The sequence below is a fragment of the Clavispora lusitaniae genome (genome assembly GCF_014636115.1).
Source record: "Clavispora lusitaniae strain FDAARGOS_655 chromosome Unknown tig00000078_pilon, whole genome shotgun sequence".
In the NCBI taxonomy this organism is placed as follows: domain Eukaryota; kingdom Fungi; phylum Ascomycota; class Pichiomycetes; order Serinales; family Metschnikowiaceae; genus Clavispora; species Clavispora lusitaniae.
In genome coordinates, this window is record NW_027093977.1 from 781,916 (window position 1) to 798,304 (window position 16,389).

Sequence of the window (16,389 nt, forward strand, 5' to 3'; positions counted from 1 at the left end):
AAAAGTTGTATATATTCTAAAAAGTTACTCCGTCACCGACAAATAATCTCTTATTGTAACGCTCGCACCATCTTATGATACGTAAACTTTCCTCGATAATCATTTGCGCTTGGCCCGAACCGCCGCAAATACAATAAAACTCTGATTTTTCATCTTGTAACAAAAAACCCGTCAACCAGCCACCTTCAAGTTGCCAACGGGTATATGTGAGCTTTTTTGCACTCAGAATCCCTTCTATTGCAATCGACGTTTTCGAGCGTGCTAAATTGGAGTACAAATGATTTACATGAGACAGCGCTCTAAGAACATGGCTCATATTTCCATCGAATTGTAGGTTGTCCATGTAAAATTGATTGTAGCTCTTGCGCTTGTAAATGAAATGCCTGATGATTGAAATGCCCAACTCTCTTAGGACGGGAGTGGATGTGGACATGTGCACAAGCTCATCACTCAATTTTCTGCAGAACGCTGAAGATCTCTTAATCCTGTAAGTAATGTAGTTTGCTACCTCTTTCATGTCGTAAAAGCTGCTTTTGTTTCCACTTAGTAGAATTATAATGATAGGTGAAGCAAGGGTCGGAAGGAACAATTGCTTCACAAAGAGATAGAGGAAGCCCGAGTCATTGAAGTTGGGCATACAAAGAGGAATCCAAAGCTCGGGTGCATCGTCATGTTCTGGAACCTGCAATGAGGATGAAACTGTAGAAAGCAAAGTTCTAATATCTTCGTTTCCTAAGTGGTGGGCTTTCGGTCTTAAATAGCTCAAAACTTTTTCCTCTATAGTGAGAAAACCAAATAGCAAATCTGATGCAATAAATCTTTCTTTATCAGATCCCAAAAGTTTGTCCAGAATAATCAATGATCCATTCGAGCTGTGTTGTTTTGCTTTTAGTCTTTTGCATGATATCAATATTGCATCAAGCTTCGCTCTAGTTGACTTCCGAATTTTGGCACATGTAATGGCATTGTTAAGCATAGCTCCTATGTAGAAGGAGTTATCCATTTCGTATTCTCCAGTGGTAGATAGAGTGAACCCATATGTTAGTTTCATGCACAAAGAATCTAACATGTTGAAATCCTGATGAGACAAGATATTTCGAAGATCATAATTCATTCTCCTGTCAAAGTTCTTACAAATAACCGGCTTTGAAAGAACAGCGAGGATGTAGTTGTATATAGTTCTGAGCTGTTCTTCGATTATCGAAGTCTCACTATTATCACCCGAGCAAGGTACGAGTTCCGATGAGACATTGGTAGCAGCGACCAACAATAATGGATTCCGATCCATAACCACTAATCTAAACTTGTCTTGGGATATGTGATGGAACTCGGATTTCAAGCTCTCATGAAAAGTGCTTACAATAGTGGTAATGAGACCCATATATCCCATAATTAAGCCGTCTGATCCATTCATGGAATAGATTGGTTTGCCTGCTGTGGATAGAATGAAAAAGTGTTTGAGTTTTCCCTTGAATGTATCCAAATTATCCAGCTTTTCTAAAGCCACTCGTTTCATTAAGAACGATTCATCAAGAGGTACTTCATCGTCAGTAAAAACATTATGCATACTTGGAGTTGAAATCCCGTTCTCATCCCCTCTTCTTGAATCCTTTGCCATAAGGTTCTGGAAAAGACTAGTAAGCTCACTGTTTTCAATGTTTTCCCCCTCGAACTCCTCATCAGATGAACCCACTGCAGATAGATACGGGCTGGTACCGCTTGCTAATGAGTATCTGTTCAGGTATGATGGATGCAACAGGCTAGTATCATCTGCTTCGTTAGGAAAAGCAATATCCGCTTGATTCGCATTTGCCAAGGTAACCGCGGTTGTAGGATTCGTTACTAGATTTGAGGAGCTGTCCGAAGCCGTTACTTTCTGTTGTAGGAAGGAGAAGGATAGTTTTGAAGTGAGTGCCCTGGGTCGATGTGAATTGTTGGAAGTTGGGGCTCCTCCTTCGTACGGATCCATTTCAGTGAACAAGACTAAAAGTCAATAGCGCGAGTTTATCTGTCCGCAATAGAACTATGGAACCATCACAAATTACGAAATAAATTGAGTACGAACTAAATTGGTCTATCTTTACTGCTTGAGACAACGAGTAATACAATATTACCCTCGTGTTCTTGGAAACATGTAATAAATTTATACAAAGGAAGAGACAAAGTGTATTATTTCTAGCGAAGAAACATGAACCAGATCACAAACACCACGAACAAACCAGCTCCAACTACTGGAATATACTGCTTGATCAATGCCTCAAAGTTTATTCTTTGTGCCTTCTTTCTGTACTTTATGGAATCATTCTTCAAGCTTGAAGATAAGTCGCTCATCTTGTCTAACGAATCACCTCTGTACAACAAGTCTTCAATGTTCTTTGTCATCACCTTTTTAACATCCGCTAAGTCGTTATTCAACTTATCAAGATTAGACTGAGCCCGCTGGTCCTGGTAAATCTTTTTGGTCTTGCTCAAAAAATTGTCGAATGAACTAAATCCGTATGGTCTAGCTGTAGAACTCAAGGCTTCTCTGCCATGTGAATGCTCAAATTCATGACTCACTTCTGTCAAAAACAGAAAGGCCAATTTTCTTGGGTACGATTTCTCGCAAATCGTAAGGTATATGATATTGTTCAGAATTAGGTAATGAATGTTGTAGTTACCTGATTCGATTGTAGCCTGAGAGGCAGAATTTGGTGTGATTCTGCTTATGATTATTTTGCATTTCTTCTTCTGTTCGTTCAAACCTTGGTCTGCTGCATCATCGACTGAACCGCAAAGTGGTAGAGCTAGCAATGTTAGTAAAGAATATCATCAAACTATTGAGTTGTAACGCAGCTTTAAAGCAAGGCCAAAACACATTTAATACAGAAGAAACATACCATCATACCTATAAATAAGGGTTGACTTTACCATGATGTCCGTCTAAGGTTACGCTGCGCTCTGTTTCCATGACTTGTCAGTATGGAAACAAGATATGCGCACGTGACGAAACTGTCACTTTTGCGTATCATCTCTCAAGAAAGATTAGCACACGAATTTTTTTATTTTTATCATTAACCATAATACTTTGCAACAAAAGACGATTAATTTGAAATTTCCTGGCCTTACATGGACTTGTCAAATCTATCCAATAATCTTCCTCCAGTGAAATCGCTTGAGCAAGTGTCTCTTGTGGATTTGAACAGAGATTTAACAAACGAGTTCAAGAACACTGCCAAAGCGGTTGCTTCACTTTATAATGCGACTTCACAAGCTGAATGCGAGCATAGGAGCGCAAAGACTGAGTTTTCAAATGCAGCGAAAGCTGTGGCATCATTATATCGCACTGGCAGCAATTCAAATGTTTTACTGATGCACAAAGGGTATTTGGATTGCTTAGATGACATGCTACGCGTTATCACTAATGATGAAGACATCGAAAGTTGGGTACTTACAAGAAGAGCCGAGTTGACCAACTCTTATAACACCAATCAAAATCACGGAGCAGGCTCTCCGGGGCGAGCATCTGTTAGTCATAATACCCATGAGAGATTAACGGATGAAGCATTTCCTGTGAGAACAAATAAAGATTCTTCTCACAGGCTACGAGACTTTGATGAAGCTTCCTCTGAGAACCTGAAGAAAAACACGACGGAGAAGAAGTTCCTGAATAATGGTACAGCAAATGATCTTTCACTGAGCCAGCTTCACACGGACTATGAGTTTTCTTTGCCCCAGGAACTTATGTCTCATGTAGTTTTCCGTCCCAGCTTCCCACCTCTCTCGGTTTCTTTCAAGAGACTGAAGAAATGGTGTGACATAAAGGACCGTAAGATGCCCATTTCACTACAAGATGCGAGTGGATCTTCAGATTGTGATAGTGATGATGGAATAACAGATGCAGACATAAAGAAAAAAAGATTAGCGCATTCATTACATGAAGTGCCGAAGAGGCAGAAAAGGGCTCCTGGCAGTGATAACGATTGAAACTTCCGTCGTACACAAATTACATTCTAGCATCATCTCTCTTTTAAGTGAATTCATGAATATCACGTATTTCTTCATTAAAATTATGCATTTCAGGTGTCTAAGTAGCAGCGCATTATTAGTAGCCAAATAAGCCGTCAGAGTTGTCGTAATCTCCCTCGTCAAACTCTTCGTAGTCACTATCTGAATCACCCTCAGATGAACTAGCGTCCTCGCTGGAGCTGTCAGACACAACTAAACCTTCTAAAGTCAAGCACAACAAAGTATCTCCCTTGGATTGAGTACCATTCATCACATCATGCGTTGACTCCACATTACAGTTGATCAACTTAGACTTGCTGCGGATGATCGCATGGTGACCCACAACCGTGTTTTCCAATTGAACATCATCTTCAATAACAACATTGTCTAGGATAATCGATCCTGTCAACTTCACTCTTTTACCGATTATGCAATTGGAACCAATCACCGTACGCTTGACCGTGGTCTTTTCGCCCAACAGTGTATTTTCACCAATAATAGAGTCGGCACCAACGTTTGCTGCAGTTTTCTCCTTAGCAGCAGTTTGTTTCACTGCACCTTCTCTTGCTTGCAATTTCAAATAATGTCTGTTACCCTCCATGAGAACAGGTAAGTTGTTACATCTAAAGAAAATAGCTTGTTCTGGAACCATCATGAAACCAATAGTGGACTTGTGGTTGGGTTTTTGCCACGGCTTTCTTGCCAAATCTCTCACAACTTTGATGAGAGGCCGAGTAGCGAAGTAGGTATCGATAAACTTGTCGGGATAGGCGTCAAAAATTTCGAAAATCTTCTTGGCATTACCGAAGAAAATAGAGCTATTCAAGGATTGCGTGCTGACAGTGGCGTTCGGGTACGACCAGACCATTTGAGTCCTTATTTTTAAGGCCTTGTGGAATTCAATGTCTGCCACAGAATAATAATCCAATAATTGCGACAGGCCAGTTGGTAATTCCGTATAGATCGTATAGTTCTTGGGGAAAATTTTGTTTTTCTTATCCTCGATCTCCAACCGATTTTTGTAGTATACCAACATGCCCACATCTGTATCCTGACTTGATCTATATGCTTCAATCAAGACCTGAGGGGGCAAATTTGTGATGAAATCACACGGCAATAATACAAAATGTTCATACGGACTAATAGCGTTCGTTTTGTACAAATGTTGCAAAACTTGCCCGCTGGCAGAAGAGTCAACTTGGACTACCAGGATTGACTCGGTGAACAGGAAAGTATGGTCACCACTGGTTTCACTGCTTGATTTCGTCGCCTTGTAGCGCTTCAAGCTGGCCTCAATGTCTTCAGCAGAAGCATCATCACAAACCAAGGTCACTTTTGGGAAAAAGGCACGCTCACACCAATCAAGCACATATTCAACCATAGGCACATTGGCAACAGGTAAAAGTGCCTTCAGAATGCCAGTAGAGCGCATTTTCGAGAAGGGAGTGAGCTGTTTTCCAGGCCCGCATAGGATGACCGCGTGAAATTCCATTGCAATCTGGTTATGTTGGCAGTGCCCTATGAAAGATGGGTTTTTCCAGTCTCTTGAGTGCTAGATGAGAGACAATTGTACATCCGTACCTCTGTCCATCTACCCATTGCGCGCACAAAATCCGTGGGTGGCACATTTTTGTGAAGTACACGCACACACACTAATCGACGCACGAGATTCTGAAGCTCTTGATAGTGTGGCAATTTCACATATAGCACGAGAAACTTCATTATAGCCATGAGTGAAGAGAACGATCCACTTTTGTCAGCTTTGCAAGGAGAGGAGAACACAAATGAAAACGTCGCGGGAAACGATGAGCAGCCCCAACAAAACCAACAAGAAGAATCGCCAGAAGACCGCGAGAGAGCTAAAGCGTTGGCAAAGTTCAAAGAGAAATTGATTGAGCATCGAAAATGGGATGCTCGTCTTAAAGAAATGAGATTGAGCATGCGAGATTTGGAGAAGACCTACGACAAGACAGAAAATGATATCAAAGCTTTACAGTCTGTTGGCCAGATTGTAGGCGAGGTGTTGAAGCAATTAACAGAGGAAACATACATCGTCAAAGTGTCAAGTGGGCCACGTTATATTGTGGGCTGTCGTAACACCATCAACAAAGAGAGCTTACAGAATGGTGTCCGTGTCTCGTTAGACATGACAACTTTGACCATTATGCGTATATTACCAAGAGAAGTGGATCCATTGGTGTACAATATGACGACGTTTGAACCAGGCGAAATATCTTTCAACGGAATTGGTGGTTTAACTGAACAGATTAGAGAGTTGCGTGAGGTGATCGAGTTGCCTTTGAAGAACCCTGAGTTGTTCACCCGTGTGGGTATAAAACCTCCAAAGGGTGTTTTGTTGTATGGTCCTCCCGGTACAGGTAAGACCTTATTGGCGAAAGCAGTGGCAGCTACTATTGGAGCAAACTTTATCTTCTCTCCCGCTTCGGCTATTGTCGACAAGTACATCGGAGAATCGGCAAGGTTGATCAGGGAAATGTTCTCCTATGCCAAGGAGCACGAACCTTGCATTATTTTCATGGACGAGATTGATGCCATTGGTGGAAGAAGGTTCAGTGAAGGTACTTCTGCCGATCGTGAGATCCAAAGAACCTTGATGGAGTTGTTGAATCAGATGGATGGTTTTGACACCTTGGGCCAAACGAAGGTAATCATGGCTACAAATAGGCCAGATACTCTTGATCCCGCATTGTTGAGAGCAGGAAGATTGGACAGAAAGATTGAAATTGGATTACCCAACGAGGCAGGCCGTTTAGAAGTTTTCAAGATTCACACAGCTAAAGTTGCAAAGCAAGGTGAATTTGATTTTGAGGCTGCAGTGAAGATGAGTGATGGCTTTAATGGTGCGGATATCAGAAACGTTGTCACAGAAGCTGGATTCTTTGCAATTAGAGATGAAAGAGATTACATCATTCAGAATGACTTGATGAAAGCTGTCAGAAAGGTTGCTGATGTCAAGAAGTTGGAAGGTAAATTGGATTACGAGAAGTTGTAATATGTATTAACATCATCAATACATTTAGTGCCGAAACTTAGCAAAAGAAGAAGAAAGTTTTTATCACCTTATGTACAAGTTTGCGAACGTAACACGTTCATTTCATGATTGGTTCTCCTTAATTTTCTCCATAGTTTTCTCAAAGTCGGGAATTGTGGATTTTGATAAAGCTTCCAAATGAGCCAAGAGGGCAGGGTTTTCAATCTTTGAAAGATGCTCAGCAATTCTTTCACCGATAAAGTCTTTAACTTCCTCTGATAATGGCTCGAGCTTCTTTTCTGGTTGTTGAGCTTTCTTGGCCAAGTATATCTTCTGTTCGGTAGATAACGGCATCTTTGGAGCAGTAAGCTTACGAGCTTGAACTTCTGTGAGCGTCTTTCTCTTATGCGAGGAGTAAGGGTTTCTGAGTTCCGCTAGCACACCCTGTGGAAGAGGAGATTTGGCAATCGATTGTGGTTCATATGATTTTACGAAAACGGCATCTGCACCTGTGGATAAATAGTCATCCTCTGGTTCAGTTGGAGGTTTTGGCCAAGGAATTTCGATGCTTTCGTGATGTTTCACAAATCTTCTGGGTAACCATCTTTTATATCTGTCATCGTAGTACTTATCCTTCATCACCACTTCATCAGCAACAATGAACGATATCTTTCCATCTTCATCTCTATCCTTGGCTGCCAACTTAATGTTTTTGCGAGGGATAGGCACAGGATAGTCCATAATGTGACTGGTCTGGTTTTTGATCCACCAGGCTTTTGGAATGATCTTCTTCGATAAGATATCCGTCAAAATAAGCGAATCTGATTCTTCTGTGTACTGAAGAACAGAAGAAACTTTCCCCTTGTGTTCACCTTCGCTGACATAAACCATGTCACCGCTGGCGATGCCAACATCCTCCAACTTAGTTTTCCTTTCGTGCTTCGGAACATAATCAGTCGCATCAAACGTAGGAAGGTTAAATCTGTTCGTTCTGTTCAAAAGAACTTCGCGAAGCGCCTTCGGGTACTTGTCCAAATCTTTTTGGAAGCGTTTCTTGGCTGTGTTCCACGACATTGGCGATCAGCTTTTGCTTAGTTACTTGGTCAAAGTACTGTGAAAAAATACGCTGTGGATCGCGCACTACTCCCAGAAGCTCAAGGTCATGCACGTGATCCCCCTATGTCCCATATCAAACTACTATATTTATAATATTTATACAACCAACTATGGTATTCTCTGCCGTAACGAGGAGGTTCTTTATTATTATTTATTATTATTCATCATCAAGGGCTTTTCTGTCTCAAGAAAAAAGAAGGTTGCTTATTCGGTGCAAATGTTAATGAACTCTTGTTCGTTGACTGTAAAGTTAGTATTGAAAAACGGTTGTTTCCGAATTTAGTCACTTATACGTACTCTCTCCATCTTCATCTAGGTCGAACTCGTCAATCATGGCCCGGAGTTCTTCATCGGATAGGTTTTCTCCCAACTCTCGTGCAACGCGCTTCAAGTTCCTAAAACTGATTTTGCCTGTTCCATCGTCATCAAAAAGCCTGAAAGCCCGTTTTATCTCTTCAATTGGGTCTCTGTTGATGATACGCTCGCCCACTAGAGTAGTTAGTATAACCGTGCTTGTCTTAGGTCCTTCGATAACAACATACCTGCGTGAAAGAAGTTTTCGTACGAGATCAAATTCCTGTCATCCGTATCGTAATTATGAATGATTTCCAACACCTCCCGCTTTGGTAGGTCAAATCCCAATGCTCGAAGAGCCACTTTCAATTCATGGTAATCCAACATGCCATCATTGTTCATGTCAAACAAGGAGAATGCCTCCCTTATTTCTTGCTTCTGTTCATTGAGAAGTTCAACTTTTAGGTTGCTTGCCCCTTTTTTCTGGTTATTATTGCCATTAACGACAGACATCTAGGTTTTCTGTGATCTTGAAGATAAAATAGTTGGAACCGTCTTGTTTATGATTCCGCACTGTCGTGCATATGCGCTTGTGTACTTACAATTCTCCATCGCCAACTTATCCACGAAATTCAATCCTGACACCTTATTTTTTGTTTTCACAACCTTTAGCAGAGTTTATGGATCTATCGAAGGATCATATTCTCTAGATGGCTTAAACTAATCAGAATTTTGATCTCATTACACGGAATATCATGGCACTGATCAACGTTGGAGATCGCGTTCTTGTGAAGAATGAGTCTGGGTTCATTCGATTTATCGGGCCAACGAAATTTGCACCAGGTCAATGGGTCGGAATTGAGCTAGATCGCCCTGTCGGTAAAAACAACGGGTCTCTTCAAGGCATCAAGTACTTTGATTGTGCCAAAGACGGTGAATACGGAATATTTGTTCGTCCAAATCTTGTGATTAGTGAGAGTACGAATTCACCTTTACAAAAATCAGAATATCTGGATACTGAAAAGATTGTGATTCGTCTTCAAGATAAGCTTAAAGTGGCCCGACAGCAGATTCAAGACAATCTAAAACATATAGATGATCTTCAGATTGCTCTCAACTCTAAAACTAGTGAGGTAGAAGAGCTCGAGATGAAGTTAGAAGGTGCTTTGGTGGATCAAAACTATCTCCACGAGAAAAATTCTGAATTGACAGGAAAGCTAGCAGTTCTAGAAGCGAAGTACAACGATATTTTTGCAGATTATGCTATTTTGCAGGAAGAGTCCGAGCTAAATAGGGAATTAGAGAACATTGTCAAAACCCAATTTTCAAAGACTGGCGATCTCTCTAAGGAAGATCTTGAATCTTTAATTCAACACAACAAAAAATTGGAGGTTGCATTACATTCCTTAGAGAAACTATCAAGCGATAGAGAAGTTAGTTTGAGGAGCGAGATAGCTAACCTTAATAAGAGTTTGGAAAATTTTGAGCTGATTAGTAAAGCTTACTCCGAAGTATCTCAGAAGTTAGAAAAAGCAGAGGCTACTATTCAAGTGTTACAAGAGCAGTTAGAATCTGTTGCTGACCTGGCTCACATCATTGAACATCTCACCCAAGAAAATGAATTATTACAAACAAAAGTGAGTGAGCTCAATAATACTATTAAAGAATTGACTGAGCTCAATGAACTTGATAGGTCTTTAGAAGAATACCAACTGAAAATGGAACAAGATCTCCGTAAGCAGGTTGATGATCTTCTTATTGAAATCCGAAGTTGGAAAGGCAAAGTTTCAAGTTTATCTCAAAAGAATGAAGAATTGAAAGAAAAAATTAATAACGCGGTAACTAATTCCGAAATGTTGGGGACTGCTGGAGATTTTTCGAAGGAGGAGGAACTTCGTTTAGAAGTGAAAAAACTCAAGGCTATACTAAAGCGAGATGGAATTGGTCAAAGAGTTACTTTGGACGAACTAGAACTTGTAAAAGATCTCATTCATAAATTAGTTCCAAGCTTCCTCTCCCAAAGGGTTAAAATGCTCGTTACTTTGTTGAAGTGTAAGTCTCAATGCAATGCGATAGAAGATGTTTTGCGAGATCCTTCTAACTTGTCTCAGGATATCCGACTTAACCTTTCATTGGTCAAGTTGCGGTATCTTGTTTCTGGGCTAAAAATAGTTGTCGAATGGGATAGCAAAGATGAATTCACTCTATGGGATACTTTAGAATCAATTGTTACTTCGTTTACCTCGAAAGTCGAGGAAATTTTCAACAGAGTTAAGAATGACGATATCGAGTGCTTGGACCTTTCATTCGTCAAAAGTTTTGTTCACAAAAACCCGTTGCTATTTGATCGAATGAGAACCACATCCTTCGGAGGTGCATTTTTGTGCCTTGATCTTGCATTAGAAGCAGAAAGTGCTTCAACTGTTTCTACGGGATTATTCAACGCAGATATTTTTGGAAATGAGTTTGCCACATTCGCTACTCAGCTTAAACGTTTAGGAGAGGTTTCTCTGAAAGTGGCTACGCAAGCCCGATCACTTGTTCAGTCAGTACTCGAAGGTCGTTTCAAAATCGAACAAGAAGTTTCCATTTCACAACTTACGAACATTAACGAACAAATGATAGATTTGTATTTGATGCTTCATGAAGAGACGACGGCATTGTTCAGCGATGATAAACAAAATGAACGGCTTGTGAAATTGATGCATGAACATATCCCAAAATTTGATTTAAAGACTCAGATTATCACTTATGAAGAGATTTCATGTATCATGCAAAGTGTTCCTAAAGACCATAGCACGCCTCTAAACAATATTCTTTCGCAAGTTTCTGATGCTTTTATGTCACAAGAGGCTGGGATTCAAAAAGAACACTCATCGACAGAGACTGACAAATCTAAAAGCGCAATAATCGAGGAATTGAATATTAACATAGATCTTTTAGAGAAGAATATGGCGTCTATGATGGATAACAATACTGCTCAAACACGTGTATTGCAAGAACAGCTCTCGCAAGCTAAGGAAGATTTTGAGGACCTTCAAAAACGTTATGAGAGTTTGAAACAGGAGAACGAGTTGATTGATAATGAAATCCAAAATTTACTACAATCCAACTCTACTTCCTATAAGCAAATTCCATATTTCGAAAATCTCAAAGAGAAAAGACAGTTTTCGAATGAAATGGCTTTGGTTGAGGAAATAATGTTGTTGAAGGAAATGATTAACCGTGGGGTGGAAAGTAATGAAATGTCTTGGAAGTATGAACAATGGTTGCTGAAACCCCTTCTTCCTTCAAACCAGACTAACGGCCGTGAGAAACGGGAAGCTAGACTTTTCATTGACGAGGCACGCCAACGAAGAGAACAAACATTGCAATATGTGAATACTCTTAGAGGTAAGAAAAGCCCACTTCATGGATATTTTAAGATGTATTAAGTGACCTATATTCCGATACCATGATTTTTGGGCTTCTTGGGCCATTTGCAGGCAAGATCGATGTTTTTCGCTGGATAGAAGAACTCCAAAAGCATATAAATGTAAATATCAAGGATCACACAGAGTATGTATAGTTTTCCAGCAACCGGGCCACAGCAATAGTATTTTCGTAATCTCTTCACCAAGGGTTGATTAATTTGACGACTGTCAAGTGATCTGTAAACATTTTCCGTTCTCTTGGCGATATTCTCCCAGCTGTACATACTAGCCACTTCCTCATGGAACTGGGAAGTGTCTATCTTTCCAGAGCTTATTAGATCAATTGCACTCAAGGTCGCTTCTACCAAAGAATCCTCTTCTGGTTCTGCGAACCTTGTCATATGCTGAGGAAGAACTTCTGGTATTCCCCCCACTTTGGTAGTCACGACGAAAAGTCCACAAGATGCAGCTTCAACTATGACCGTTCCGAATGCCTCAGTAAGAGATGGATGCAAATAAATATCACCTTTAACCATAACATCTCTGACTTCTTCGTGTCGAACCGCACCACTCAACGAAACTCGTTCTTGCAAAGAATACTTCTCTCTCATTTGCTCCAAGTCTAAGAACTTAGGGCCATCTCCAGCGATAAGGAAATCCACATTCGGCCGCTTGGAACAAATGATTGGCACAATCGCTGTTAAAAGGTCGGCACCTTTATTGGGAAATAGTCGAGATATAACTACTATTGTGATGCGAGACTTGTTTTTAGGCTTGTTTGGATCTGGAGCAAAATCTTTTGACACGACAGCATTTGGTATAACGGAGACATTCAACGGGTCTAATGATGCGCGAAGCACAGTGTTCTCCTTACAGGTGTGAGAGACACAGATAACATGACTGATATCACTCAACGTGAACTTGAGAAGCTTGTTACCCAAGATTGAGCTAAGACTTGCAAAACCAAAAAGAGAATGATCTGTAAAGACCGCTTTCAAGCCCATGGTTCTGCCATGAAAAATAGCCTCTGCACCCAAACTAGAAAGGGAACCATGTCCATGAACAATGTCAATTTTCTCACGAATGAATATGCTTCGAAGAACAGGGAAAGCCAAGAATGCTGATGGGACTGTTGAGCTGCGATATATTTGAAGAAGTGGGGCGTAGTATACTCTAATGCCGTTCGTTAACATGCGGATGCCCGAGCGATTACCATAATCATGTGTAATGATAATGACAGAATGGCCCAAGTTTATTAGCTTTTGTGAAAGATGGTACACATGAAACTCTACACCACCCGGTTGGGGGTAGAAAAAATCTGTCACCATGGCAATGTTATAAGTTTTCAGCATTTTGTGTTCATTTTCGTAAGTATCGATCAGGTTTAAAACAAGAGAAGTTGTCAGTATTGAAGTATGAGAAGACTGCACGGCGCATGCAAGTGAAAATGAGACACAACGAAACATCTACATAACGATGAATGACGTACTAAATTGTATCTATATGTATATATACTTATTTACAATGTGCTTTGGCATTACTATACCGGTATGTATCACTTTGTAACTTGCTTCACTGTGCAAAAGCATCTGGGGGAAGTGAAGATGCCGAATTCTTGAAATTCACAATACATTGCTGATAGTCCCAATTGCTTTGTTGACAAAGCATAAGAGCATATTGCATGCTAAGCTTTGTCTCCACGAGAATTTTCACAAGAAATTCCTGTTGCATTTGATTCAAATTAGCGTTTAGTTCCGCGGGTAAAGCAGCCACGTTCGGTCCATTAGGGGGCGGTGTAGCATTGTTAAGGATGGGTTGTGTCTGTGGCCCCGCTAACGTTCCTGTCGGGTTGATGCCACCCTGAACTGGCGTGGGAGAGACGGAAGGAGCTTGCGAAGTATTCACTGCCGGGAGAACATTTGCTGGGGGCTTAAAAGCGTCTGAATCAGCTTCAACCCTAATGCAAAGTAGATCGCTAGCCACAATCATTGATGCATTGGGTCCTGGGATCACAATGAAAGTGCGATCGAAGCTTTTGCTTCCCAAAGCAATCTTATGCTTTTTTTGGAATGAATTTCTGCTGCGACCGCCACTCGAACTCTGGTTGAGGTTATCCAAGTTATCTGGAGCAGCAGTTTCCTCAAATTTCCCATGAATTGTGATGCAAATAGCCCCAAGAGCCTGCAATCTATAGCACTCGACACTGTAATTGTCTGGCTTGCCTAATATATCGTGCTTCGTCTTGGGAATCTGTGAGAAAAGCTTGAATATCTGCTCCTGACCTTGCGCAACCCTTCCCATGCGTACTTTTGCTGAAGAGATTCGCGTCAAATTTCTTGACAGCGGAAGATAGTATCCAAAATCTGGTGGGCCTTTAGAATCCAAAGTATGGGGCAGAGTCGCATCCACTTGTAAAGAAAATTGTGATTCATTCTGATACAAAACCATAAGATCTGCTCTGTTCATATCCCACAAGTTAAAGTAGTTTGTGATGAAGTTGGTAGAGATATTCTGAACTTCATTATCTTGGAAAAACATCGCATTCGGATCACCAAATGGGAACGTCAAGTTCTGATTAAGCAACTGTTCATTTCTAATAACCTCCCCATTGAACACGACCAACCTGGGAAAGATTTTTAACACTTCTTGCTTGATGTGAATCACATCGTTCGGGTTTGTGGTATTTAGTAAAGGATTGCCCGTAAGAATTAACTCTCTCAAGTAATTGAATTTCTTTTTCCACGATTCAAACGCCTTGATTTTAGTGAACTTGTTGTTCTGCAAGGACAAATTCCGCAACATGGGAAAAGAATGGGCCAATGTAGATATTGTGCTCGAGTCATTGAGATTGTTATTGGAGAGGTCTGCACTAGTGACTTCCAATTTCAAATCTTTTGCAATCTTCATCAAAGCAGGAAAGAACTTAGAGGATGTGGATATTGTGCCAAAAAATCCTTTGGCAGATAATGTCAGATCTTGTTGAACAGCGCTGAGGTTCAAGAGCTTGTTCTGTGCATCGTATCTTGATTTGAGAAACATTGTCAATGTTTCTATGGTATTTTGACTTGAAGTATTGGAATTAGTTGGAATTGCCGAACCTCCTGGTTGATTGAAACCAGCATTGGGAGCTGGAACCTTTGAGATCTTCAAGGGACTTCCGGCAAAACGGACTCCAGACCATTGAAGTAAATCCTTTGCTTCATTCTCAGACCTCACAAACCCACGTAATGCACCATTGGCTGTGTTGACTGAGTAATTTGTCAATGTAATTTTGCACTTTCTTGCTATGAAAGCGACACAATCTCCAGGTGTAGACCCATTCCACCCATATATCTCCATTTCCACATTATTGTTCCCAGCGCCCTGTGTATCATTTCTATTGAAGTTATTATTGTGGCCAAATCCACCTCTTCCTCTGCCTCGATAACTCATCATGTAGATATTTGTGTGCCAGTCAAAGCTCTAGCCTGCGCGTGCATTTTTTTCGATGAATCTTCTCATTACACCAGTACCTACTGTGGAGAGTGCTACATCAACTCATACAGAACTATCGATTATACATCGAAGTATACAGCATATAGTAATGTGGTGGAGCAATGCCTTTGTTTCGGGTGCCTTTTTTTTATCTTTTTTTTTTTTTTTCTTGTTTCAGAAACAACCATGGCTTCCGCCGACCCTCTAGTTGAAAAAAGGCGAGTGCTAATCAACGTTTGAGGAAGCCATTAGCGTAGCGATGGTACATTTACTATTCTTGCATACTTTGTTTAGCTGCTTTTTAAGCTTTCTCCAAGTCTTCTGGGTTGTGCAAGGTGCCCACAACTTTATACTTGTTCTCGAAATGGTTCTTCCAGTTTTCTAGCGACTCTTTCTCCTCTTGTGTCAAGTCCTCCAAGGTGTCTATTGGCTTATCAATAGGAGTCAACACAGAAGGGTCAAAGGAGTTGAGAGCCAAGCCTCTTGATGCGTCTCTGCCAGCAAAGTTCTCATATGGACCACCAGGTCCATAGAAGGCCTTTCCCGTACTAACGTCGTATACCGTTCCTTGAATGCCAATAAACACCTTGGGGTCAGTGGAGCCATTAAACTTGCACAATGTTTTTGGTGTAAATTTTGTCTGCACAGGCGGCTCGTTTTGGGTTGATGATAATGGGTTGGTCCTCATATCGCTGAGAATCGATCTCACGAAATAAGCAATGATGAAAAGGGCAATTATTGTGGTGATCATACTTTCTGGTCCGTATATTAATCTTTCGCTTTCTCTTCGTATGTAAGTGAAGAAGAGTGGTGATAATAACTGTCGTATAATTGTACCCATTCAAGCGCACTTCGTTACTAAGATGTGGGGATATCACATGATAATATTCGTACGAATTTCACACAACATCAGATGCCTTTCAACAGCTATACTTAATTGATCCGTTCAGTTATATTTCGTAGCTATACTTTCTTACTTCTATAGTACTAAATTAGGAGTGGTACCAAACTTAGAAAATGAGACCAGATACATTTCCATGATCGACAACATACTCTCGGTTTAAAAACGCCAAGTCGATCAATTGGTCAACATTAAGCTCATTTCGAATTGCT

At 40.7% G+C, this 16,389-nt stretch overlaps 11 protein-coding genes across 11 annotated transcripts; 3 read left to right on the forward strand and 8 right to left on the reverse strand. All coding sequences in view use genetic code 12, as the record gives it.

The window, feature by feature from the left end:
• Window positions 1-16: 16 nt before the first annotated feature.
• On the reverse strand, window positions 17-1,969 carry FOB63_002522 (uncharacterized protein; the record flags this gene model as incomplete). Its single annotated transcript, XM_002616428.1, has 1 exon — window positions 17-1,969. The coding sequence occupies one exon, from the start codon at window positions 1,967-1,969 to the stop codon at window positions 17-19; it is 1,953 nt and encodes a 650-aa protein (XP_002616474.1).
• A 206-nt stretch (window positions 1,970-2,175) lies between these two features.
• SEC22 (SNAP receptor) lies at window positions 2,176-2,913 on the reverse strand (the record flags this gene model as incomplete). Its single annotated transcript, XM_066102245.1, has 2 exons — window positions 2,176-2,786; window positions 2,880-2,913. The coding sequence occupies 2 exons, from the start codon at window positions 2,911-2,913 to the stop codon at window positions 2,176-2,178; spliced, it is 645 nt and encodes a 214-aa protein (XP_065958392.1).
• A 195-nt stretch (window positions 2,914-3,108) lies between these two features.
• FOB63_002524 (uncharacterized protein) lies at window positions 3,109-3,966 on the forward strand (the record flags this gene model as incomplete). The annotated part of the gene is made up of 1 exon (XM_002616427.1): window positions 3,109-3,966. The coding sequence occupies one exon, from the start codon at window positions 3,109-3,111 to the stop codon at window positions 3,964-3,966; it is 858 nt and encodes a 285-aa protein (XP_002616473.1).
• A 118-nt stretch (window positions 3,967-4,084) lies between these two features.
• On the reverse strand, window positions 4,085-5,479 carry GCD1 (translation initiation factor eIF2B subunit gamma; the record flags this gene model as incomplete). The annotated part of the gene is made up of 1 exon (XM_002616426.1): window positions 4,085-5,479. One exon carries the CDS (start codon window positions 5,477-5,479, stop codon window positions 4,085-4,087), a length of 1,395 nt encoding a protein of 464 aa, XP_002616472.1.
• A 237-nt stretch (window positions 5,480-5,716) lies between these two features.
• On the forward strand, window positions 5,717-7,000 carry RPT4 (proteasome regulatory particle base subunit; the record flags this gene model as incomplete). Its single annotated transcript, XM_002616425.2, has 1 exon — window positions 5,717-7,000. The coding sequence occupies one exon, from the start codon at window positions 5,717-5,719 to the stop codon at window positions 6,998-7,000; it is 1,284 nt and encodes a 427-aa protein (XP_002616471.1).
• Window positions 7,001-7,102: 102 nt separating this feature from the next.
• On the reverse strand, window positions 7,103-8,053 carry MRPL40 (mitochondrial 54S ribosomal protein YmL40; the record flags this gene model as incomplete). The annotated part of the gene is made up of 1 exon (XM_002616424.1): window positions 7,103-8,053. The coding sequence occupies one exon, from the start codon at window positions 8,051-8,053 to the stop codon at window positions 7,103-7,105; it is 951 nt and encodes a 316-aa protein (XP_002616470.1).
• Window positions 8,054-8,299: 246 nt separating this feature from the next.
• On the reverse strand, window positions 8,300-8,902 carry CDC31 (centrin; the record flags this gene model as incomplete). Its single annotated transcript, XM_066102246.1, has 3 exons — window positions 8,300-8,337; window positions 8,393-8,584; window positions 8,638-8,902. 3 exons carry the CDS (start codon window positions 8,900-8,902, stop codon window positions 8,300-8,302), a joined length of 495 nt encoding a protein of 164 aa, XP_065958393.1.
• Window positions 8,903-9,144: 242 nt separating this feature from the next.
• NIP100 (Nip100p) lies at window positions 9,145-11,823 on the forward strand (the record flags this gene model as incomplete). The annotated part of the gene is made up of 1 exon (XM_002616423.2): window positions 9,145-11,823. One exon carries the CDS (start codon window positions 9,145-9,147, stop codon window positions 11,821-11,823), a length of 2,679 nt encoding a protein of 892 aa, XP_002616469.2.
• A 5-nt stretch (window positions 11,824-11,828) lies between these two features.
• On the reverse strand, window positions 11,829-13,268 carry SPT14 (phosphatidylinositol N-acetylglucosaminyltransferase; the record flags this gene model as incomplete). The annotated part of the gene is made up of 1 exon (XM_002616422.1): window positions 11,829-13,268. The coding sequence occupies one exon, from the start codon at window positions 13,266-13,268 to the stop codon at window positions 11,829-11,831; it is 1,440 nt and encodes a 479-aa protein (XP_002616468.1).
• Window positions 13,269-13,374: 106 nt separating this feature from the next.
• MEX67 (Mex67p) lies at window positions 13,375-15,237 on the reverse strand (the record flags this gene model as incomplete). The annotated part of the gene is made up of 1 exon (XM_002616421.1): window positions 13,375-15,237. The coding sequence occupies one exon, from the start codon at window positions 15,235-15,237 to the stop codon at window positions 13,375-13,377; it is 1,863 nt and encodes a 620-aa protein (XP_002616467.1).
• A 340-nt stretch (window positions 15,238-15,577) lies between these two features.
• DAP1 (Dap1p) lies at window positions 15,578-16,117 on the reverse strand (the record flags this gene model as incomplete). The annotated part of the gene is made up of 1 exon (XM_002616420.1): window positions 15,578-16,117. One exon carries the CDS (start codon window positions 16,115-16,117, stop codon window positions 15,578-15,580), a length of 540 nt encoding a protein of 179 aa, XP_002616466.1.
• Between the last annotated feature and the right edge of the window lie 272 nt (window positions 16,118-16,389).